The 25,795-nt window shown below is 45.1% G+C and overlaps 1 protein-coding gene across 2 annotated transcripts in view; it reads left to right on the plus strand.

Annotated features, from left to right (window-relative positions):
- gpc5a (glypican 5a) overlaps positions 1-25,300 on the plus strand; it is a 1,188,060-nt gene extending 1,162,760 nt beyond the window's left edge. Inside the window, exon 8 of one of the 2 annotated variants that reach the window (XM_078221643.1) lies at positions 23,809-25,300. In XM_078221643.1, the coding sequence (XP_078077769.1) occupies positions 23,809-23,981 (173 nt within the window). In that variant the 3' untranslated portion in view covers positions 23,982-25,300. The remainder of the gene's footprint in view (positions 1-23,808) is intronic. The other variant, XM_078221644.1, reaches the window with a different exon arrangement.
- The last annotated feature ends 495 nt before the right edge of the window (positions 25,301-25,795 follow it).

Below are 25,795 nucleotides of genomic sequence, written 5' to 3' on the forward strand. Positions count from 1 at the left end.
CACTCAGCCATTTCCTCCCTGCCTGACAGGGACATACCTATCAAGGACATCCAGTATTTGTTCCTTGAAAAAGTTCCACTTTTCATTAGTTCCTTTCCCTGACAGTTTCTGTTCCCAACTTATGCCCCCTAATTCTTGCCTAATCGCATCATAATTACCTCTCCCCCAATTATAAACCTTGCCCTGCCATACGGCCCTATCCCTCTCCATTGCAATAACAAAAGACACCGAATTGTGGTCACTATCTCCAAAGTGCTCTCCCACAACCAAATCTAACACTTGGCCCAGTTCATTTCCCAGTACCAAATCCAATGTGGCCTCACCTCTTGTCGGCCTATCCACATATTGTGTCAGGAAACCCTCCTGCACACACTGCACAAAAACTGCCCTATCCGAACTATTTGACCTACAAAGGTTCCAATCAATATTTGGAAAGTTAAAGTCCCCCATGACAACTACCCTGTGACCCCCACACATATCCATAATCTGCTTAGCAATTTCTTCCTCCACATCTCTATTACTATTTGGGGGCCTATAGTAAACTCCTAACAACGTGACCGCTCCTTTCCTATTTCTAACCTCAGCCCATATTACCTCAGTGTGCAGATCCCCCTCGAAGTGCCTTTCCGCAGCCGTTAAACTATCTTTGATTAACAATGCCACTCCTCCACCTCTTTTTCCAGCTTCCCTACACTTAGTGAAACATCTATACCCCGGAACGTCCAACAACCATTCCTGCCCTTGTTCTACCCACGTCTCCGTAATGGCCACAACATCGTAGTCCCAAGTACCAATCCACGCCCCAAGTTCATCTACCTTGTTCCGGATGCTCCTTGCATTGAAGTAGACACACTTCAACCCACCTTCCTGTCTACCGGTACCCACCCTTGACCCTGATACCTTCCCCAATACCTCACCACCCTCACTGACTTCTGGACTACAACTCCTTTTCCCACGCCCCTGACAAATTAGTTTAAACCCCCCTGAAGAGCCGTAACAAATTTCCCTCCTAGGATATTGGTGCCCCTCTGGTTCAGGTGCACCCCGTCCTGTTTGTACAGGTCCCACCTTCCCCAGAATGTGTTCCAATTATCCACGTATCTGAAGCCCTCCCTCCTATACCATCCCTGCAACCACATGTTTAACTGCACTCTCTCCCTGTTCCTCAACTCGCTATCACGTGGCACCGGCAACGTACCAGAGATGACCACATGTTTTGTCTTGGCTCTCAGCTTCCAGCCCAGCTCCAGAAATTCCTGCTTTAAATCCCCGTCCCTTCTCTTACCTATGTCATTGGTACCAATGTGTACCACGACTTGTGACTGTTTCCCCTCCCCCTTCAGAATCCGGAAAACACGGTCTGAGACGTCACGGACCTTGGCATCCGGTAGGCAACATACCATCCGTGAGTCTCTTTTGCTGCCACAGAACCTCCTATCTATCCCTCTAACTAACGAGTCCCCAATAACTATTGCCCTCCCGCTCTGCCCCTTACCCTCCCGAGCCACAGAGACGGACACAGTGCTGGAGATCCTCTCACTGCGGCTCACCACTGGTATGTCATCCCCCTCAACCGTATCCAAAGCGGAATACTTGTTGCTAAGGGGAACGACCACCGGGGATCCCTGCACGGACTGCTTCCTCCCAGCCCCTCTCACCGTCGCCCATCTGTTTTCATTCCTCGGAGTAACTGTATCCCTCAAGCTTCTGTCTATGGCCACCTCTGCGTCCCTAATGATCTTAAGTTCATCCAACTCCAGCTCCAGTTCCCTAACACGGTTTTGGAGGAGCTGCAGATGGGTGCACTTCCCACAGTTGTAATCAGCAGGGACACTGTCGTCGTCCCTCACCTCAAACATAGTGCAAGAGGACAAAATTAAACAAAATTAAAAATGCTAAAACAGACATATTTAAAAGAAGAAGTGTAAATTAATCTACTGCACTGTATTTTGCAAATGCCTCTGTTTTAATGGAAGACTGAAGTCTCTCCTGAAATATCAGGCTTGATTATTGTTTTTCTGAAGGTGTGAAGCTGTATTTAGTTTGAGCAAAGTGCCTAAATTCCAGTGATGTATCTGTAATATTCAGTTGACTATACATGTGAAACATAGAACGTAGAACATTACAGCGCAGTGCAGGCCCTTCAGCCCACGATGTTGCGCCGACCAGTGAAACCAATTTAAAGCCCATCTAACCTACACTATTCCAATATCATCCATATGTTTATCCAATGACCCTTTAAATGCCCTTAATGTTGGCAAGTCCACTACTGTTGCAGGCAGGGCATTCCATGCCCTTACTACTCTCTGAGTAAAGAACCTACCTCTGACATCTGTCCTATATCTATCACCCCTCAATTTAAAGCTATGTCCCCTCGTGCTCGCCATCTCACTGTCCACCCTATTTAATCCTCTGATCATCTTGTATGCCTCTATTAAGTCACCTCTTAACCTTCTCTCTAGCGAAAACAGACTCAAGTCCCTCAGCCTTTCCTCATAAGACCTTCCCACCATACCAGGCAACATCCTGGTAAATCTCCTCTGCACCCTTTCCAATGCTTCCATATCCTTCCTATAATGCGGCGACCAGAACTGTACGCAACTCCAAGTGCGGCCGCACCAGAGTTTTGTACAGCTGCAACATGACCTCATGGCTCCGAAACTCAATCCCTCTACCAATAAAAGCTAACACACCGTACGCCTTCTTAACAACCCTATCAACCTGGGTGCCAACTTTCAGGGATCTGTGCACATGGACACCGAGATCTCTCTGCTCATCCACACTGCCAAGTATCTTACCATTAGCCCAGTGATCTGTATTCTTGTTACTCCTTCCAAAGTGAATCACCTCACACTTTTCCTCATTAAACTCCATTTGCCACCTCTCAGCCCAGCTCTGCAGCTTATCTATGTCCCTCTGTAACCTGCAACATCCTTCCGCACTGTCCACAACTCCACCGACTTTAGTGTCATCCACAAATTTACTAACCCATCCTTCTACGCCCTCATCCAGGTCACTTATAAAAATGATAAACAGCAGTGGCCCCAAAACAGATCCTTGCGGTACACCACTAGTAACTGAACTCCAGGATGAACATTTCCCATCAACCACGACCCTCTGTCTTCTTACAGTTAGCCAATTTCTGATCCAAACCGCTAAATCACCCTCAATCCCATGCGTCCGTATTTTCTGCAATAGCTTACCGTGGGGAACCTTATCAAACGCTTTACTGAAATCCATATACACCACATCAACTGCTTTACCCTTATCCACCTCTTTGGTCACCTTCTCAAAGAACTCAATAAGGTTTGTGAGGCACGACCTACCCTTCACAAAACCGTGTTGACTATCCTTAATCAAAATATCCCTTTCTAGTAGGGGCGATCTGACCAAAAAAATTATAAGTCCTAGACAAGTGTGAAAACGGGAGAGTTTCTGATCATTTTTTGGGCAAGTTCAAATCACCGATCTATCCACTCAGAGTAAAAGAAAATCAGCAGAAACCGTTTCTCGCCGGTAAGGGGTGGGGGCAGAGCTTAAATCACCCAAACATTGGCTGAGGGCAGCAGAAGGTGCAATTACTTCTGGCCCATCACTCAGCCCCTGCTGCTCTCAGCCATGCCTAAACAAAGCAAACCCCCAGCTACCCTGGGGGCCCGTGACCTATTGCGGCACTCCCGCCCATACTGAGCGAACCCCCCTCCCTCCCCCCTCCCAATCGCCGGGCAACCCACGCCATGGCTAGGCCCAATCATCCCTCGTTCTCCCCCACCGATCCCTAAAGCAGAGTGTGCAGCGGGTCTTCCCCCATCACCGAACTCCCCCTCCCCCCCAGAGGCCCCACCCCCTCAGGGCCTGCTGCCTTTCACTGTCCATGCTCGGTGGGCAGTGCCAGGGTGCCAAGCGAGCAGTGCCAGACTGGCACTCCCCAAGGGGCAACCACCCTTGCCTTCCAACCTCCCCAGGGGAGCTTCAGTGGCCTCCGGTTCTACTGGCAAGGCCATCATGACTGGTCCGTGTTGCTGGGAGAGAACCTGTCCCGGCGAGACCACAGAGGCAAGTGAGCCTGGACATTAATGTTCCAGTATCATTAAATAATTGCTAAACACATGTAAATTTAATTTAAATAAATTATTCGGCCTCATGCTGGAAATGGGCATGAGGCTGATCGCGCCAGATATCTGGCGCTGGTAAAGATCGCGAGAGGCAAGAAATCGAGTGTGAAACTGATTTTTCGGCTCTTGTGTGAACTTACTGGTTTACCCAGCCCAACAACCAGCCAGGCGCAACAGTAAGGTCGCCCTCATAATCTTTATTTACCTCTCTTTAGCATCTGCCCATTTTTTTCAAATCTAAAACTAATTTGAAAAAGTTAGAAAAATGGAAACATAGAAAAACTACAGCACAAAACAGGCCCTTCGGCCCCACAAGTTGTGCCGAACATTTCCCTACCTTTTAGGCCTACCTATAACCCTCCATCCTATTAAATCCCATGTACTCATCCAGGAGTCTCTTAAAAGACCCTATTGAGTTTGCCTCCACCACCACTGACGGCAGCCGATTCCACTCGCCCACCACCCTCTGTGTGAAAAACTTACCCCGAACATCTCCCCTGTACCTACACCCCAGCACCTTAAACCTGTGTCCTCTCGTAGCAGCCATTTCCACCCTGGGAAAAAGCCTCTGAGAGTCCACACGATCTATGCCTCTCAACATCTTATATACCTCTATTAGGTCTCCTCTCATCCTACGTCTCTCCAAGGAGAAAAGACTGAGCTCCCTCAGTCAATCCTCATAAGGCATGCCACTCAATCCAGGCAACATCCTTGTAAATCTCCTCTGCACCATTTCAATCTTTTCCACATCATTCCTGTAATGAGGCGACCAGAACTGAGCACAGTACTCCAAGTGGGGTCTGACGAGGGTCTTATATAGCTGCATCATTATCCCCGGACTCCTAAACTCAATCCCTCGATTGATAAAAGCCAGCACACCATACGCCTTCTTAACCACCTCCTCCACCTGCAGGGCCGATTTTAGAGTCCTGTGGACCCGGACCCCAAGATCCTTCTAATCCTCTACAGTACTAAGAGTCTTTCCCTTTATATTGTACTCCTTCATCCCATTTGACCTGCCAAAATGGACCACTATGCATTTATCTGGGTTGAAGTCCATCTGCCACTTCTCCGCCCAGTTAGAGAAAAAGTTAGAGAATGCAGGCAGAAGTTTCATTCAGAGTGATCATCAGACCATGGGGTAAGGGGAGGGGTAGTCAGGCCAATGGTGGAGGGTGGGAGTCTAGTAATCATTGTGAGTGCAACTGACTACAAACAAGGCAGCAGCTGGGCATGGCATTAAGGTACTGGAGATAGTGTTGAGTAGCGATGAGAATCAACGTCCTCAGGAGCAGATGCATAGCCCCAAGCATAAGAAGGGCAGAGGAGACGAATGAGGGACAGGAAGACAACATAGACTCTCCCCTCAGTTTGTAGTGTACCATTGAAAAAGAAGCTAACTTGACATGTCAGAAAGTCATTGTGATAGAAGACTGCACCCATATAGGTAGGTGGAGATGGAGATCTGTGCCTGCATTGAGGTCGAACTTCTGCTCACCAGGCCCTGTCAGGAACTGTTAATGTCACTGTGGTAACATTTCTTCAGCTCTGACTCATTCCAAAGATCAGTAGCAGACCTCAGGGGCATCTCACAACATCCAGCACACCACTGCATCTGATATCCTATTTTCACAAACTGGGGAGTACAATTTCAAACACTCTGTTGCATTCCTGCTGGTGTGGGCTATCACTGATTACATCGATGTGGCCATCAAGGTGCCAAGCCAGTAGCCAGTGAGATTCATCAAAAGGAGGGACTCCCAGTCCACAACACGAACTCATCCATGTGTCCACTCGCTATCCTGGCAGCTGCAATGACACCTTCTCAGCAGTTCAAGATGCTGCAGCTCTTCACAAAAAACTCCATGGATGGCTTGTAGGGTTAGGGTTAGGGTTAGCCTAACCCTAACCCTATACCCTAGGGTATAGGCGGTGTCCTTTGAAGAGATGCATACTCATCAGTTTAAGTGACCTGAGACAGAGGCACAGAGGTATTTCAGAATGGAGTCAGCTGCTCATAAGGAGCAGGTTTGTGCAGGCCTTTAGGCTTCTAAGGGTGCAGTTCCATTACCTGCACCAGTCAAGTGGCATCCTGCAGTATTTGCCCACAAGTCTCACACATTACCATGATCTGTTGCATACCCCATTACACGGCCCTCTAGAGAGTGGTGGACCTTGAAGAGGGTGAAGCACTAAATGAACACAATTCACCAAAGGCGGAGAAGTAGGAGGAGGAAGAGGAAGATGCAGAGAAGAATGGTGCCCATGAGGTGCCAGGAAGTGGGCAGATTATTTCAGGAGACAAAACCCTCATCAAAATGCTGTTCGTTGAACTAGGCACATTTCACTTTGAAGTAATCAACCAGTAGGATAGCATGCTTCAGAAGAGCGGTTCCCAACCTTTTCCTTTATGTGGATCACTAAATCATCATCAAAAGCTTTTGCAACCACAATGTATGCAAGTCATTTTAAATTTTTTTTACATAGCCTATGGCTGACAGGAGTAAAACTTATATATCAACGGGTAATAAAAACAGATAACGCTGACCAAATGAGAAGGCTGATGTTGTTTCGCCAATGTCAAATGCTGAAAGGCAGGTTCCAGGGATGACAATCTCAATCAGAGATCTCGTTCAATGTTGAATTTATTCCAATACTTGGTCTTCAATGTGACAAGCTCTGAAATCCAGTTTTACAAAGGTAGATTGTAGGAAAAGGCATCAGAAACTTTACTGCCTTGTCGAACAGTTCTGGATATTCCAAAGCAACATTGAGCCAAAATTCAGTCAGGTAGTTCTGAGAAAAATCCAGCTTTAAAGCACTGATACAGGACAGTTCCACAAGGCTGTCTTACTCTCTTGAGGTCAGGCTTGTGAATACGTCATCATCAAGGTATTGAAAGGAATTTTGTATCCAATTGAACTTTGTGTTGGGGACAGGGAATTACTCGCCTAGCTGTGTTTTCAAACTCTGCAGGTGCTCTCTGATGTCTCTGTTTGGAAGGCCAAAAAATCTGACAGATTCGCAAAGGAATTGTAATATGACTTATCAAGTCGTTTGGCCCACAACTCTATTTTTTTGATCATCGCTTCTATTTTGTCCTGCGCATGAAAAACTGTCACTGATTCTGCAATAAAATCATTGCTTAAATAAGGTTATCTGCAGCTTTAGAATCACTTTGACTGCCTGGGGTTGATAACTTTGCACAAATTGATCATGGAATCATAGAATCCTACAGGACAGAAGGAGGCCATTCAGCCCATCGGATCTGCACCAACCACAATCCCACCCAGGCTCTATCCCCATAACCGCATATATTTACCCGAGCTAGTCCCCCTGACACTAAGGGAAAATTTAGCATGGCCAATCCACCTAACCTGCACATCTTTGGACTGTGGGAGGAAACTGGAGCACCCGGAGGAAACCCACACAGACACGGGGTGCAAACTCCACTGCTGAACTCTTTTGGGTCCTTTCATCACCATCTGCAAACTCTTAACCATGACGAGTCAGTTCACCAGATTTAATATCTTGATTTTAGCTTCTCTGTCATTTGGCCATTCACACTCTTTATTCTCTCTGTGGACAGCTATTAACTGATTTCCCTGGTTTCTGTGGCTATGACTCACCTTTCATTCTCTCACCCTGCATTATAAATTTCTCCCACTTTCTATGCCTTTTAGCTTTGACAAAGGGTCATAGAACATAGAACATAGAAAGTCACAGCACAAACAGGCCCTTCGGCCCACAAGTTGCGCCGATCACATCCCCACCTCTAGGCCTATCTATAGCCCTCAATCCCATTAAATCCCATGTACTCATCCAGAAGTCTCTTAAAAGACCCCAACGAGTTTGCCTCCACCACCACCGACGTCAGCCGATTCCACTCACCCACCACCCTCTGAGTGAAAAACTTACCCCTGACATCCCCCCTGTACCTACCCCCCAGCACCTTAAACCTGTGTCCTCTCGTAGCAACCATTTCAGCCCATTTCGTCTGGACTCGAAACGTCAGCTCTTTTCTCTCCTTCCAGACGTACCCTTACGTCCTCATCTCAATGAATTCCGAGCTCGACATGATGTTGAACTCTTCTTCCGTCGCGGCAAGAGTCCTCCCCCCATTCCACAGATCCTTTTATGTGCCTCCAAGATTCTGCCTCCAATTGGACACCCCCCCCCCCCCACCGGGACAATTACCTGCCCTCGATCTTTTCATTGGGAACTGTCAATGCGACATTGACCATCTCAATTTTTCTGCCCCCCTCACCCATTTCAACCTCTCTCCTTCCGAACTTCCCGCCTTCACTCCCTCAGGTCCAACCCTGACATTGTCATCAAACCTGCCAACAAAGGGGGCGCTGTTGTTATCTGGTGGACTGACCTCTACCTCACAGAGGCTAAGCGCCAACTCTCAGATACTTCCTCCTACCTCCCCCTGGACCATGACCACACCACTGAACATCAAGCCATTATCTCCAACACCATCACCAACCTCATTTCCTCTGGATGTCTTCCCCCCCACAGCTTCCAACCTCATGGTCTTCCAACCCTGGACCGCTTCTATCTACTTCCCAAAATCCACAAAAAGGACTGTCCTGGTAGGCCCATTGTGTCAGCATGCTCCAGCCCCACTGAATTTATTTCCTCTTACCTTGACCCCATCCTCACTCCCCTGGTCTATTCCTTCCCCACCTACATCCGGGATTGCTCTGATGCCCTTGTGTCATATTGACAGCTTCCAGTTTGCAGGCCCTAACCGCCTCCTATTCACCATGGATGTGCAATCTCTCTACATCTCCATCACACACCAGGACGGCCTGAGAACTCATCGCATCTTTCTTGAAAAGAGGCCTGAACAATTCCCATCCACCATCACTCTCCTCGCCTGGCTGAACACGTTCTATCTCTCAGCTTCTCCTTTAACTCATCCCACTTTCTCCAAATCAAAGGAGTAGCAATGGGTACCCGCATGGGTCCTAGCTATGCTTATCTTTTTATAGGGTATGTGGAACATTCCTTGTTCCAAGCCTACCCAGGTCCCCTCCCACAACTCCTTTACCGGTACATCATTGACTCTTTTGGTGCCGCTTCATGCTCTCATCCAGACCTCGAAAAATTCATCAACTTCGCTTCCAGTTTCCACCCCTCCATCACCTTCATCTGGTCCATCTCAGACACTTCCCTTCCCTTCCATGACCTTTCTGTCTCCATTTCGGCAATAGACTATTTACCGATATTCACTACAAGCCCACTCACTCCCACAGCTATCTGGACTACAGCTCTTCACACCCTACATTCTGTAAGGACTCCATCCCTTTCTCTCAGCCCCATCACCTCCGTCTCATTTGTTCCGATGATGCCACCTTCCAAAGTGGTACTTCTAATATGTACTCCTTTTTCCTCAACTGTGGATTCCCATCTACAGTTGTTGACAGGGCCCTCAACAACGTTTGGTCCATCTCCCGCGCCATGACCCTCACCCCCTTCCCTCCCTCCCAGAACAAGGATACAGTCCGCCTTGTTCTCACATTTCACTCCACCAGCCTCCGCATGCAAAGCATAATCCTGCATTTTTGCCAACTCCGGTGTGATACCACCACCAAACACATCTTCCCTTCACTTCCTCTGTCAGCATTCCACAGGGACTGTTCCCTCTGGGATAACCTCGTCCACTCCTCCACTATATCCAACACCTCTCCTGTCACTCATGGCACCTTCCCATGCAATCGCAGAAGGTGTAACACCTGCCCCTTTACCCCTTCCATGCTCACCATCCAAGGTCCAAAATATTCATTCCAGGTTAAGCAACGTTTCACTTGCACCTCTTTCAATTTGGTCTATTGCATTTGCTGCTCCCAATGTGGTTTTCTCTATATCAGAGAAACCAAGTGTAGACTGAGTGATCGCTTTGCTGAGCACCTTCGATCTGTGTGCAATCACGACCCTGACCTTCTTGCCATTTTAACACACATTCCTGCTCCCATGCCCACATGTCTCTCCTTGGCTTGCTGCAATGTTCCAGTGAAGCTCAACGCAAACCGGAGGAACAGCATCTCACCTTCTGGCTGGGCACGTTACAGCTTTCCGACCTTCTGGCTGGGCACGTTACAGCTTTCCGGCCTCAACATCGAATTCAACAACTTCAGATGATTTACTCTACCCCACCTCGACCCCTTTGTTTTCATTCTATTTTAGTTTATACTATTCTCTTCCTTTTATTCCTTTATTGTCTTTCTTAATTTTTCTTCCCACTCTTTTCCCCTATTTTACGCCCCTTCCCTTACCTTTTCTCCCCCTTTGCTTCTCCTTTTCTAAATCTTACCTCTGTCATCATTGCAGATGTCAGAGCAGCTTTTTCAAAGGTCAATCCACAGAAAGCGTCTGGCCCAGATGGGGCACCTGGACGTGCACTCAGATCCTGTGCGGATCAGCTGGCGGGGGTATTCGCGGACATCTTCAACCTCTCTGCACAACAATCTTGAGGTTCCTATCTGCTTCAAGAAGACGACCATCATCCCAGTACCAAAGAAAAGCCAAGCAGCGTGCCTTAATGACTATCGTCCGGTGGCTCTGACATCCATCATTATGAAGTGCTTCGAAAGGTTAGTCATGGCACAAATCAATTCCAGCCTCCCAGACTGCCTGGATCCACTACAGTTTGCCTACCGCCGCAACAGGTCCACAGCAGACGCCATCTCCCTGGCCCTGCACTTAACCCTGGAATGCCTAGATAACAAACACACCTATGTCAGACTCCTATTTATTGACTACAACTCAGCCTTCAACACCACTATTAATACGAAACTCCTCTCCAAACTCCGTGGCCGGGCCTTGGTCCTCCCTCTGCAGCTGGATCCTGAACTTCCTAACCCATGGACCACAATCAGTAAGGATAGGCAACAACACTCCTCCACGATCATCCTCAACACCTGTGCCCCACAAGGCTGTGTTCTCAGCCCCATGCTATACTCCTTATACACTATGACTGTGTGGCCAAATTCCCCTCCAATTCGATTTTCAAGTTTGCTGACGGCACCATCGTAGTGGGTCGGATTCAAACAATGACGAGACAGAGTACAGAAATGAGATAGAGAATCTGGTGAATACTGCAGCGACAATAATCTCTCCCTCAATGTCAACAAAACGAAAGAGATTGTCATTGACTTCCGGAAGCGTAGAGGAAAACATGCCTCTGTCTACATCAATGGGGACAAAGTAGAAAGGGTCGAGAATTTCAAGTTTTTCAGTGTCCAGATAACCAACAACCTGTCCTGGTCTCCCCATGTCGACAATATAGTTAAGAAAGCCCACCAACGCCTCTACTTTCTCAGAAGACTAAGGAAATTTGGCATGTCAGCTATGACTCTCACCAACTTTTACAAATGCACCATAGAAAGCATTCTTTCTGGTTGTGTCACAGCTTGGTATGGCTCCTGCTCTGCCCAAGACTGTAAGAAACTACAGTCCAATCCATCACGCAAACCAGCCTCCCATCCATTGACTTTGTCTACACTTTCCGCTGCCTCGGCAAAGCAGCCAGCATAATTAAGGACCCCACACACCCCGGACATTCTCTCTTCCACCTTCTTCCATTGAGAAACATATACAAAAGTCTGAGGTCACGTACCAACCGACTCAAGAACAGCTTCTTCCCTGCTGCCATCAGACTTTTGAATGGACTTACCTTGCATTAAGTTGATCTTTCTCTACACCATAGCTATGACTGTAACACTACATTCTGCATTCTCTCATTTCCTTCTCTATGAATGGTATGTTTTGTCTGTAAAATGCGCAAGAAACAATACTTTTCACTGTATGTTAATACATGTGACAATAGTAAATCAAATCAAAGCCCGCTGCCACTCTGCATTCGGGTTCAGGGGGGAGGGACTGAGGCGGTGATCAGGTCTGGCCAAGGTGGGAGTCGGAGGCAGGGGGGGGGGGGGGGAGGGCAGGAGTGGGGGGGGGGGCTCTGGGGTCAGCTATGCAAGAGGATAGATCAAGGTTGGGTGGGAAGATAAGGGCTGGCCCAGGGTGGTCTGGTAGGCAGGTGATCAGGAGGGGGAGGCCAGCGATTGTGAGGCCAGCGATTGTGAGGCCGGCAGCCAGTGCGCAAGCCCGATCTCCCCACTGACAGATCGGTGCATGCACAATGACCCACTCAACACTGTGCTGCTGCCAGCCTCTCCAGCGGGATGAGGCTCCCCCCCACTTGCCAGCGTGAATCACTCTAAGGCACTCTGTGATGCACAGTGTCGGAGATTCGTTCAGGTAAGTACACCAAAAAACCGGCAGGAAATTCTCCCATTTTCCTGCCCATTGGGCACTTAGTTTTTTTTTTGGAAGAATGCTGGCCCACTGTTTCAAGCCTTGTGATTAAAGAATGGAAGTTCACATATCTGGGTTCATGGCTCAACATTTCCAATGTTATTAATAATTTAAAATGTGCATAATTGCAAGTGAAATTAACCAAAATGAGCCCCTAAGTGCTCTGACCAACAAGGTGGCTTCCATTCTCGGACACTTCTACACTTTGCACCCCTTGTGGTCATGGATCAGATAGGGGTAGCTTGTGTGTGTCTGTGTGTGCATTTGGTGATCATTCTCATCATGGAAGTTCCAGAGGGAGCAACTCCAAAGGCTGCGTTGCACTGGTGTCAATGGAGGAGCAGGCTTTGTCACAGGGCCCTGCTGTAGAAATGGTCCCTCAATCAGAGGGGCCAAGGAGGCAGATTGATGAATTTTCCACCCCATAGAGTGGTTAAGCAGGCCGAGGGGACATAAAATTTGGTGTCGTAACTGTTACCTACCCTCCTCCACTGGATTTTACCAGCAGTGAGTTAGGTTATCAGGTCAATTGAAGTCCTTAAATGACCAATTAATTGCCACTTATGGGTCTCCTTCTACAGGTGCTGGTATTTTGCCCTCGCAGCACAGGTGGGGGGAATTGGGGTGTTGATTCCAGTTCAGGCTCTGTCCAACAGAGATCCCCCATTGGATGTTCCTATATTCACTTGTTCCCCAGCCCAGACTGGAGAGGATCAGCCCCTCCCCTCCCTCGCCCCCTCATCAGAGGTAACAAACAGCCTCAGGTAAAACCACCCCACTACTGACCTCAGTGCCCAGCCTCCATTGCTGACCCTCAAGGGGATTAGCTGCAGTCCCAGTAGTGACCACCGCTTCCAATGGTGTTCTGGGATTGCAGAGCCGTCAGCCACCTGGTTGGTTGGCAGCTCTCAGAGGCAAGACTTCCTCCTATATGGGGATAGAAGCCATGACCTGAGCCAAGTATCAGCCCGACAGCCATAATTGTGGAAAATTCACATTACATTAATGCATACCCGGTACAGTGGTTAGCACTGCTGCCTCACAGCTCCAGGGGCCTGGGTTTGATTCCTGGCTTAGGTCACTGTCTGTGTGGAGTTTGCACATTCTCCCCGTGTCTGCGTGGGTTTCCTCCGGGTGCTCCGATTTCCTCCACAGTCCAAAGATATGCAGATCAGGTTGATTGGCTATGCTAAATTGACCCTCATGTCAGGGGAATTAGCAGGGTAAATATGTGGGGTTACGGGAATAGGGCCTGGGTGGGATTGTGTTCGGTGCAGACATGATGGGCTGAATGGCCTCCTGCACTGTAGGGTTCTATGATAAAATCAACCCTGGTCTTCCCAGCCATAGGAGGCAAGCTCACCCCTGACTATCCAATCAAGGGGCATGGCTACTGCCTCTGCATAAAACTTTGGCCCATGAGTCCAAAGTAGACATGGTTGTAATTCGTTTTGGTTGTAATTTTGAAGAAGCTTTTCACTACGGTGGGAATCTTTCAACATTTCCCACTGGCCATGATTTCCTGTCACTTGTATCCTTTCATTCAGCCAAAACAAAAAAACAATTCATATCTTCACTTCTCGTTAATTCTGCAAAGTTCTCCTGACTATTTCAGTCCCAGCAGGGCTATCCAGTAAATGAAATCCCATTGCTTCTTTGCTGCTAATATTAGTTTGTCCAGAGCATTACCATGTAGTACAATCAATAATACAAACACAGTCTGTCATTTTCTTTATAATTAACTTGTCTGCATGAACATTGTCATTTGTAAAGACTGAACAACACTGTAGATCACTGGTGTACCTCATAAAAACAAATTAAGCAATATTGAGTGAGACTGTGTTCTTTTGGTAAATGAGAAACTGCTACTTTCTACATTTAATCTTTTGCTCCAAGCAAGATCACATTTTATCAGTCACTCTCAAGAAATCTCTATTATCACTGCTCTCTACAACCTAGTCTATTCATTTCAACTTGAATCAAGGCAAATTAAATTACAAGTCTGACATATTGGAACATAGGAAAAGGAGTAGGCCATTTAGCCCTTCGAGCCTATTTGCCATTTATTGATTTCATGGCTGATGTGACCTAATGCCATATTCCCATCTTTGCTGCATATATATCCTTAATAGCTCTAGATATATAAAAAAAAATTGACATCAGATTTAAAATTTGCAATTGATCTGGCATCAATTGCCATTTGCGGAAGATAATTCCAAACATCTTCCAGATTTGTGTATGAAAGTGTTTTCCAATTTCTCTTCCGAAAGATCAGATACTGAATTTTAAATTATGCCCCTAGTCCTATGGTCCTCAACCAGTGGAAATTGTTTCTCTATATCTGCTAAATCAAGACCCGTCAATACTTTGAAAGCTTTGTTCAAATTACCCCTAATCTAAATTTCAAGGAATAGTTTGTGTAAAAACATTAGCTTTAATCCCTCGTTACAATTTAACCCTTGGAGGCCAGATATAATTCTGGTAAACCTGAGCTACTCTCTCTTCAAGGCTCGTGTATCCTTCTTAAGGCATAGTGCCCTGAACTGCTCACAGTATTCAAGATGTGTCTAACCAAGGCTATGTATGGCTGAAACATAAAATTGCAGCCTTTTGAATGCTAGATTGTTCAATAGAAATGCCAGCATGCTATTAGACTTTTAAAAATATTTTCTGTACTTGTTCATGGTATTTTAATGACATATGTACCTGATCCCTAAGTCTCTTGGGGCCTCCACTGTTTCTAGCCTTTAATCATTTAAAAAGTTTTCCATTCTGTCCTTTTTAAGTCCAAAGTTTATGACAGCATATTTTCCACCACTGAAATCCATGAGCCATAGTTTTGCTCACTCACTTGATGTATCAATATCCCCTTGTAATTTTACGCTGCCATCTACATTGACTACAATATCAACTATATTTGTGTTATCTGCAAATTTGAGTTTGTGGCTTTTTATTTCATTCCCTTAGTCATTAGTAAGTGCAATAAATAACATTAACACATATTAATTGATATCATAAATACTAAAGCAGTATTATTAATTTTAGTGACATTAATGATTTTAAATATGCATTAATATAATATGAATTTTCCGCAATTTCTTTATTGATTAATAGGAATGGGCGTCTCTGGTTAAGCCAGCATTTATTGCCTATCCCTAGTTGCCCCTCAGGATATGATGGTGAGCTGCCTTCTTGACCTTTGAGGTGATGCATTTTGGTAGATTTAACCAGGGCAGGAGTTACTCAGTTAATGGTAGGGCATTGGGGAGAGTTATGGAACAAAGAAATCTAGGGGTACAGGTTCATAGCTCTTTGAAAGTGGAGTCATAGGTGGACAGGGTTGTGAAGAAGACATTCAGTATGCTTGGTTTCATTGGTCAGAACATTAAATTGTTCACCCCAGAACACTAAATACAGGAGTTGGGACGTCTTGCTGAAGTTGTACAAGACATTGGTAAGGCCACACTTGGAATACTGTGTACAGTTCTGGTCATCCTTTTATAGAAAGGATATTATTAAACTAGAAAGCAGAAAAGATTTACTAGAATGCTACCGGAACTTGATGGTTTGATTTATAAGGAGAGGCTGGATAGACTGAGACTTTTTTCCCTGGAGCGTAAGAAACTTCGGGGTGATCTTATAGAGGTCTATAAAATAATGCAAGGCATAGATAAGGTAGATAGTCAACATCTTTTCCCAACAGTAGGGGAGTCTAAAACTGGAGGGCATAGGATTGAAGTCAGAGGGGAGAGATACAAAAGGGACCAGAGGGGCAATTCTTTCATACAGAGGATTGAGAGTGTCTGGAACGAGTTGCCAAAGGTAGTAGTAGAGGCAGTTACAATTTTGTCTTTTAAAAAGCATTTAGACAGTTACATGGGTAAGATTGGCATAGAGGGATATGGGCCAAACACTGGTAATTAGGACAAGCTTAATGGTAAAAACTGGGCAGCATGGACAAGTTGGGCCATAGGGCCTGTTTCTATGCTGTAAACCTCTATGACAATGACTTTATAACTGCTGCAGTCCCTGAGGTGTAGATACAGTCACAGTGCTGTTAGGGAGGGAATTCCAGGATTTTGACCCAGCAACAGTGAAAGAACGGTGATATACTTCCAAGTCAGGATGGTAATTGACTTGGAGGGGAAACCTTCAGGTGATGATGTTCCCAGGTATTTTCTGCTCCTGCCCTTCTAGACTGTAGTGGTCATGGATTTGGATGGTGCTGCCTAAGGAACATTGGTGAGTTCCTTCAGTGCATCTTGCAGATGTAATCACTGCTGCCGCTGTTCATCGATGGTGAAGGGATTGAATGTTTGTGGAAAATGTACAATCAAGTGGGCTGCTTTGTCCTAGATGATGTTAAGCTTGTTGACTGTTGTTGGAGCTGCACACATCCAGGCAAGTGGAGAGTATTCTGTTACACTCCTGATTTCTGCCTTGTAGATGGTTGTCAGGCTTTGGAGACTCAGGAGGTGAGTTACTCACTGCAGGATTCCCATCCTTTGACCTGCTCTGGTAGCCACAGTATTTGTATGGCTAGTCCAGTTCACCTTCTGGTCGATAGTAACCTCCAGGATGTCGATAATGGCGGACTTAGAGATGAATATCAAGGGGTGTTGACTAAATCTTCTCTTCTGTAACAGGAATGTTACTTGCTATTTGTCAGCCCAAGCCTAAATATTGTCCACGCCTCCCTGCATTTGGACATGAACTGCTTTACTTATCTGAGGAGCTGCGATTGGTGCAATCATCTGCAAACTTCCGACCTTATGATGGAAGGAAAGTCTTTGACGAAGATGATTGGGCCCAGGACACTACCTGAGGAATATCTGCAGAGATGTCCTGGAGCTGGGATGATTGACCTCCACCCACCACAATCATCTTCCTTTGTGCCAGGTTTGACTCCAATCACTGGAGATTTTTCCCCCAGATTCCCATTGACTCCAATTTTGTTAGGGCTCCTTGATGCCACACTCAGGCAAATGCTGCCTTGATGTCAAGGACAGTCACTCTCAACTCACCTTTGGAATTCAGCTCTTTTTTCCCATGCATGAGCCAAGGTTGTAATGAGGTCAGGAGCTGAGTGACCTTGGCGGAACCCAAACTGAACATGCATGAGCAAGTTATTGCTGAGTAAGTGCTGCTTGATAGCACTGTTGATGACCGCTTCCATCACTTTGCTGATGAGCGTGAGTAGATTGATGGGGTGGTAATTGGCTGGGTTGGATTTGTCCCGTTTCTTGTGCACAGGATGTACCTGGGCAATTTTCCACATTACTGGGTAGATGCCAGCCTTGTAGCTGTACTAGGAGGGAAAATGGAAATGCATTGGCAGCAGCAGCGAGACCCAGAAACCTTAGCAATGTGGAGGTCCTGCAGACGTAAACATCAGAACCTCATAATCAGTTTTTTTAGCCCGTTTCCTTTGCAACAATCAAAGGTCAGACTGGAAGGATGCCAGGTAATGAAGGCAGCAGCCAGGGACTTCTGGAGATGGTGCCCAACAACTGGGAGAGGGGAGTTGGGCAATCATGAGGGCAAACAGGAGGGAGAGATTGGGGCACAGGGTGGGCAGTCTGTTCTGAAATCAAGAGTGAGGTGAGAACGCAGGCCAGAAAGGGGAGGGGAGGTCAGGCCAGCAATCAGAAGGGAGATATTAGATAAATAATCTAGCCTCAGGTATGGCAGAGCAGGTTGTGTGTCTGGACTGCAGTTAATAGACAGCGGGATTGTCCTGCGGAAACACATCTGCACTCAATGTGGGGGGGATTTAGCACCAGCGTTCGCTGCGAGTGCAAATGTCGATGTTGACGCAAAATCCTGCGAGAGCTGGAAAACGAGAATCTCAACAGTGAGATCTCATTTTCCAATTTCCCCGCTCCCCTGCCAGTGATGTAATGAGGCTCCCACCCAGGAAGGTCAGGAACCTCATTTCAATGTATTTAAATATAATTAGCAGACTTCCCCACCATATGGTCTCCCCACATTAAGAATTCCCCTTAACCAATGTGACATCACGTTGGTGAGGGTCACAACCGGTTTTACGATCGGGAACCCGCCAGAGACACGTGTAAGTATAGCACCTGGGGTCAGTGCCGGATTTAGGCATAAACTAAACAAGCTACAGCTCAGGGCCTCACAATCCGCAGGGGCCTCACAAAATTTCAGAAGGTTTACAATGAAGAGAACACTTAAGAGCGGATACCAGCAAAGAAAAAGAAAGCACCAGCTTGAAGAGCAACTCAAAAAATTACCAAAATTACCAAAATCTATGAGAGAGATCAAGCCAGCCAAATGATAAATATGTAATCAGTAAATGCATTCATTTGAAAATAATTTGTATTTTTCACTTTTAATACCTTGCTATTAAATAATTAAAAGGCATAATTATGTTTTCAATTTTTTTGTGGCGACCCAAGGTCCTGTTTTGGGACGCACCTTTGTGAGACCTTTTGGTGTAACTTTTTAACAAGGGGCCTCCAAGCTTTATATAGCTTAGGGCCTCACCAAGTCTAAATCTGGCACTGCCTGGGGTGAAGGAGGATATGCCTGTATCAGCTCATAGATACAAACAAAAATGAAAATGAAGGCTACAGACAACACAGCTGTTTTGATAGCTTTAATTAGAAGAAGGGCCCATTCCAATTGAAACGACTCAGGGAAGACCATCACCCTGAGGAACAAGAGCCAAAAAGTCCCCTAGAAGGCCCAGATGCTGAAAATAAGGGGTCAAGTTAAAGATGACATTTGGTGCGATCAAGGGTCTGAAGAAAACACGGCTCATACATGGAAACGAGTCTCTCTCGCCCTAAGTCAGTCAATGCTAAATTTAAGTCAGGTTCTCAACCACACCCTGGGAGCCTGATTTCAGTATTATAATGAGGTGCCCTCCCCCTCGAGAATGTGTGTACATGGCAGGTTGGGGTCACATGAACTGATTGGGTCAGATATCTGATTTTAAATGTCTAATATTCCCTCCTGACCCACCTCCAGCCATCCTAGTGGGTTAAATCTTTCCCTCATTAAATCTGCTTTGCTTTTTTGGAAAGATATTTATCATCTTAATAAGAAAAAGAATTGAACAAAGCTGTATTTACATGGGATCTTACTGTGGCTTGCAGAAATATCTCAAAACATTGTATTAGCCATTGATACAGTCAAGAGAGCAGCTATTTTGTGTGTAGCAAAATCCCATAAATAAGATGAATGACCAGTTAGTCTGCTTTTGGAAATGCAGGTTGAGTGAGAAACTTTGGTTAGGATTCTAGGGAGCAAATTTTCCCGTCCTGCCCGCTACAGGAATCGGAGTGGACGAGAGGCGGATCTTTGAAAGGTCCATTGACCTCAGGTGGGATTTTCCAGTTTCGGGGTGATGCGCTTCTCAAACACGAGGCCTGAAGCTCAGTAAATGAAAGGCTTTTATTTACTGTAATGAAGCTGCCAGAACTTATATACACTATCCCAGACTGAAGGGGTCCCGGCCAAAGCAGGGACTCTTATACCTCTCCCAGGAGTCGGAGCCCGACTGGGATGTGCCACAACACTACAGTACAAAGGTGTAACAACCCCACCCTAACCCCAACAGCAACAATAGCACAACCCAACAGTAACATATGTACATCCTTATAGTACTGGCCAGCCCCTGGCTCAGTACTATCCAGTGGGAACCAACGATGGTTCACCACACGGGGTGAGTGCAGCCAGAAAATCCTGCCCCAGGAGTTTGTCTTGCTCTGCTTTGAATTGTGAAAAAATGGATTTTGCCTCCATTGCCTATACTAAGTTTTTAATTTTTAACATTACTTTTCAGTAAAGCTAGATTTAGCTTTACTGAACATGGAAATAGCTTCAACAACAATGACTTGAAGTATTAAGCAGCAAAAGGAGAATCATTTTTAAAGTGCAGTTTCTTCTTCTACTAAAAGTGAGTTCTCAGGTGACTGAGGAGTCCAATGTGTGATCTGCAGTCTCTGTCACAGGTGGAGCAGATGGAGTTGGAGGAGTGGATGGGTGGGCTACCTGGTTTGCCATGCTTGCTCTTGGTGATGAAATTGCACGTGTTCAGCTCCTTCCAGATACTTTTCCTTCACTTCGATCTTGGACCAGGGATTCCCAGGTGTCATTGAGACGTTGCACTTTTTCAAGGAGGCTTTGAGGGTGGCCTAGAAGCATTTCCTCTGCCCTCCTGGGGTTCACTTGCTGTGTCAATACTCTGAATAGAGCACTTAGTTCAAGGGTCTTGTGTCAGGCATGCCAATGATGTGGCCCACCCAACAGAGCTGATCACATGTGGTCAATGCTTTAATGCCTGGAACGTTGGAGTGTCTCTCCTGCTAATGGATTTGCAAGGTCTTGTGGAGGCAGCGCTGGTCATATATCTACAGGGTTTAAGATGCCTGCTGCACATAAGTCCACATCTCTGAGCCATATAGTCAGGTGGATATCACCACTAGTCTATAGATGATGAGCTTGGTGCAGGTCTGAAGGTCTGGTCTTCAAACACTCTCTCACCCAGGAGCCATCAGCTGTACTGGTATAATGAAGGTGGTGCTGAACCTCGTGGATGTCTGCCCTTGTTGATAGTAGGTTTCCAAGCTTTGAAAAGTGGTCCACATTGTCCCAAGCCTCATCGTGGATTTTGATAACCAAAAGAATAGTGCTGTGTGGCAGAGCAGTTTGATAGAGGACCTTTGTCTTACCGATGTTGAATGTAAGGCCCATGCTCTTGGACACCTCGGTGAAGGTGTCAACAATGGCTTGGAGCTTGGCCTCCAGGTGTGCACAGGTGCAAGCATCTTCTGCATGCTGTCATTCAGGGACAGAGCATGGGACAATCTTGATCTGACCCGCAGGCAGTGAAGTTTGAACAGATTCCTGTTTGTTCTGTAGATTAGCTCCACTCCAGCGAGGAGCTTGCTGAGGGTGAGATGGAGCATTGCATCAAGGAAAATCGAGAAGAGTGCTGATGCAATGACACAGCCTTGCTTGTCCCTAGTCCTTTCATGAATTTGGTCTGTGGTGGCATCATACTCGTCCATGTACAGATTGTTGGAGCAGTAGGGGTGGGTGCTTTTCTAGAACAGATATGTGAGATCCCTCTGCTGTAGCAACAAAGAGCGCCTTTAAGGTTTATAGTTTGGTGTAATAAGCTACATTCCCTGCAACCATCTCATAGATTTAAGTGAGGTTGTGTTCTCACAGTTACTGAAGCATTTGTTTATCTATGTTCTCATTGTGTTCTTAAACTCTGAACCAGCTGAACTTAGCCCATCCACAGTGTTCCCCTGTTTACAAAGTTTCATATTTCTTAGTTTTCCTAAAAGAGAAATGTAGAAAAATAGATTGTTTTCCCTGTGAAATTGCTCATTGTTTATTCATGTATTTTATATAAATAAACCATTTGATGGTTTAAAGCCCAATTTCTTTATGACACTATTTGAGTCCATAAAGAGATAGAGTTCAGCAGTTGGGTGCAAGCAGTAAGTGGTTCTCTGTTTCAATCCCTGGGTCACACAATTATTTATCTAGACAGCAGATGGAGAATATTGGCACCCCCACCCCCAGATTATGTGGGTCATGAGGCCGCTTTCATGAAATGATAAGTAAAGCGAGATTGAAGGAAATGCCTGCAAAAACACAGCAACTGTGACAAGTAGGAATGGGCAATTCGAATCATTTCATATTTTTAAATTCAGCTTCCCAGGTATGATTCTTAACCGCACTACATCACATAATCGTTAACATTCATTTTAAGAGGAATATCCATTTAAGGAAACATTTTCTCAAATATCAGTTCCATGTATGTTGAAGGGTTTGTTTCACACATTTAATTGTTCAATACAAGGAGGAAGAAAATGAACTCCACTATGCCCATTTTGCAAACGCAACCAAAGAGGTTAGAAACATCAATTTTCTGGCACTGTTTGCCTTGCTGAAATATGTCCAGTGCCATTTGTCGATATTCAGGTATTATCCCCCCAACCCCCCTGTATATATTACTGAGGACATGAAAGCCTGTCCAAGCACCTCTCTTAGCAATCCTTAGTTATGAGCGATGCAGGAACTGGGTTTGTTCCCATCAGTCTGACTAAGGCAGCTAGCACAAATTAGTGTTCTGGGATCTGGCGAGAAACATCTGGACATTTGATTGTGGTCAGTTGTCAAGAGCTATGCTGAAGAGTCTTGAGTCACCATTTCAGTCAAGCCTTGGGCTTTTGGCTTCACACACTCCAAGCAGCTCATTGACCATTCTGTTCCCAAAAACAGTCTAAACCCAGTTTTCTTCCACTATCTTACTCCCCGTAGCAATATATGATACAATAAAGAGAGGCTACAATGCACTTCCAGTCATCCAAAATCAACTTGTGATTCCAATGTTATTCTCTTGTTTGTACCAGTACCTTGAGTCCAAAGATTAGATTATTAGACAGCAGAAGAATGTAGCTTTGGCCAGAGTGAAAAGCTCAACTGTTATATTTTTTGATGCTTGAAGGAAGTTTGCCTTGAACTCTAACCACTAACTTTAAAAAAAAGGCACTTTTTGTAGATTTTATTTACAAGGCTCATTTTTCTGGAGTTTACTCAAGTTTACAGGTTATTATTTTGAACATTTTGTTTGAACAACATTAACAGAACTATAATGAATGTAACGGAATGTCGTACATATTGGTATACTGCTGTGTTGGATATGGATAACTTACGGACATGGGTCTATGTAAAAGGCGCTTGAAATGCAAGACATTTGGCCAGGAAAGTTAAACTTAAGGGTCCCTGATCCAGACCTATTTCGACCATTGCAGTTTTAATTTCACATTTCCACGTAACAATCTCTATCTTCTGTTGAAGGAAATAGACATTGAATGAAAGTGACTTGCTCATAGCCTTCTTCTGTTGTTATCTGTGCAGCTGACTCATTTAATTATATTTGTATTGACTAATATGAAACCTTTTCCTCAGCTGCCCCGATTTAATTGATATGTCAATATTAATGTAATTTAATCAGAGTATTGAATTTGGGGTTATTCATTAGAATGGGTAATTACATGTAACCAGTTCTTTTGGCAGGGATAATGTTCTATGCTGGTTATTAATTGTTATCAGCTGACAATGTTGCCAGGACATTTTTTGTCTTTTTATTCTCCTGTAAATCACTGAATCTGCTCATCATCTGGTTCCAATTTGAAAGTTGACCTATTTTTGTTTGGTCACATTGCCTAGAGTTCAGAAGCTAGCCAGGATAGTCAGAATGAAGGACGAGCCGCAGTGTGGGGCCCTTAGCCCTTTATGTTTAGGTCCATACACCACATCATTTTATCTTAACTGATGAAGCAATACATTATACTCTCTTTCTTATTTGGTTCAGCAGGACTGCCTGACAAGAAAAATAGGCACAATTTCGCTCCGGATGATGTAGACACAACCTCTCGGGCAAAAGATGGAATCTATTCAAATAAACCTGGTGGAGGAGCCATAGTTCAAAGTGGAAATGTAATGGTTATTCTCATCAGTTTGGTGGCTTTGATTCTTTCTTGGTAAATTCATATCTTTCCATTTTGTCTTATGTCTTTTAGTTAAATCATGGAAAACTGCAGTGATGCAAAGAATAATGGCAATGATGTACTTTTGCTTTTAAAATACTTTTTGTTTCAATTGTTTTAGTTTATTTAAAATGTGCTGCAAAAGATATGTTAGTTCTATGTATTTTAATAAGTGTTTTACTATATTCAGCTTCATAGATTTTTCTTCCAAACTTGCTGCTGTAGTGCATAGAAAACATGGGCACTACTTGCTGAACCCAGCCTAGCCTCCAGACGGCCACCAGCTCCTGGCATCACCTTAACCAGGAGGAAGCCACAAGTGATTTAAGTTTCTACTTTAATTTCAAGTATTATTGATTGGGACACATTTGTTCTTAAATCAACAGAAACCTGGGCCTGAATTTCACCTTTGGAAAAATGGAGAGCGAGATGGGGAGGGGTGGCACAACTTTGTTAGGTCAAATTCACCAGCGTTGGATAACAAGTCAAATGGGGATTCTGCTCACAATTTCTAAACAAGCCATTAGAAGCTAATTAAGATTATTTTGGAGGCAATGGGAGTTGCCTCCCATTGAGGAGGGGGAGTTGCACTTTTGATTAGGGAAAACATCACAGCAGTACTGAGAGGGGATATATCGGAGGGTAAAACTGAGAAATAAGAAGGGGGAAATCACTTTGATAGGGTTGTACTATAGGCCCCCCAAATAGTCAGTGGGAAATTGAGGAGCAAATATGTAAGGAGATTACAGATAGCTCCAAGAAAAAGAGGGTGTAATAATAGGAGATTTTAACTTTCTTGACATTGATTGGGACAGCCATAGTATTAGAGGCTTCTATGGAAAGAAATTTGTTGAGTGTATTCAGGAGGAATTTCTCATTCAGTATGTGGATGGTCCGACTAGAGAGGGGGCAAAACTTAACCTTCTGTTGGGAAATATGGAAGGGCAGGTGACAGAAGTGTACAGGAGTTGGGACGTCTCGTTGAAGTTGTACAAGACATTGATAAGGCCATACCTGGAGTACTGTGTACAGTTCTGGTCACCCTATTATAGAAAGAATATTATTAAACTAGAAAGAATGCAGAAAAGATTTACTAGGATGCTACCAGGACTTGGTGGCTTGAGTTAGAAGGAGAGGCTAGATAGACTGGGACTTTTTTTTCTGGAGCAGAGGAGGCTTAGGGGTGATCTTATAGAGATCTATAAAATAATGAGGGGCATAGAATAGCTAGATAGTCAATATCTTTTTCCAAAGATAGGGGAGTCTAAAACTAGAGGGCATAGGTTTAAGGGGAGAGATACAAAAGTGTCCAGAGGGGCAGTTTTTTTTTACACAGAGGGTGGTGAGTGTCTGGAACAAGCTGCCAGAAGTAGTAGTACAGGCGGGTACAATTTTGTCTTTTAAAAAGCATTTAGACAGTTCCATGAATAAGATGGCTATCAAGGGATATGGGTCAAATGCGGGCAATTGAGACTAGCTTAGTCATTAAAAAAAAGGGCGGCATGGACAAGTTGGGCCAAGGGGCCTGTTTCCATGCTGTAAACCTCTATGACTCTGACAGTGATTTCACAATAATCTCAGAATTTTATGAACAGCGCATAGGTGATATGAGGGGTCAGAGTCTCAGCAACTTTTAAAGGGCAGCAACATTCAGCAGCTCTTTGTGTTGCTGCATTCGGCAGATGTTCAGAGGCCTTTTCATTTAGTTCAAACGAAGAAGGACACTAACTTGTTTGATTTGAGGCCTCTTAGAGTATTCGTCCTCCTGGCAGGAGACTCATTGGAAATGAGGCCTAAGAGGGATCTTGGACT

Source organism: Mustelus asterias, chromosome 10, assembly GCF_964213995.1.
Source record: "Mustelus asterias chromosome 10, sMusAst1.hap1.1, whole genome shotgun sequence".
Classification (NCBI taxonomy): domain Eukaryota; kingdom Metazoa; phylum Chordata; class Chondrichthyes; order Carcharhiniformes; family Triakidae; genus Mustelus; species Mustelus asterias.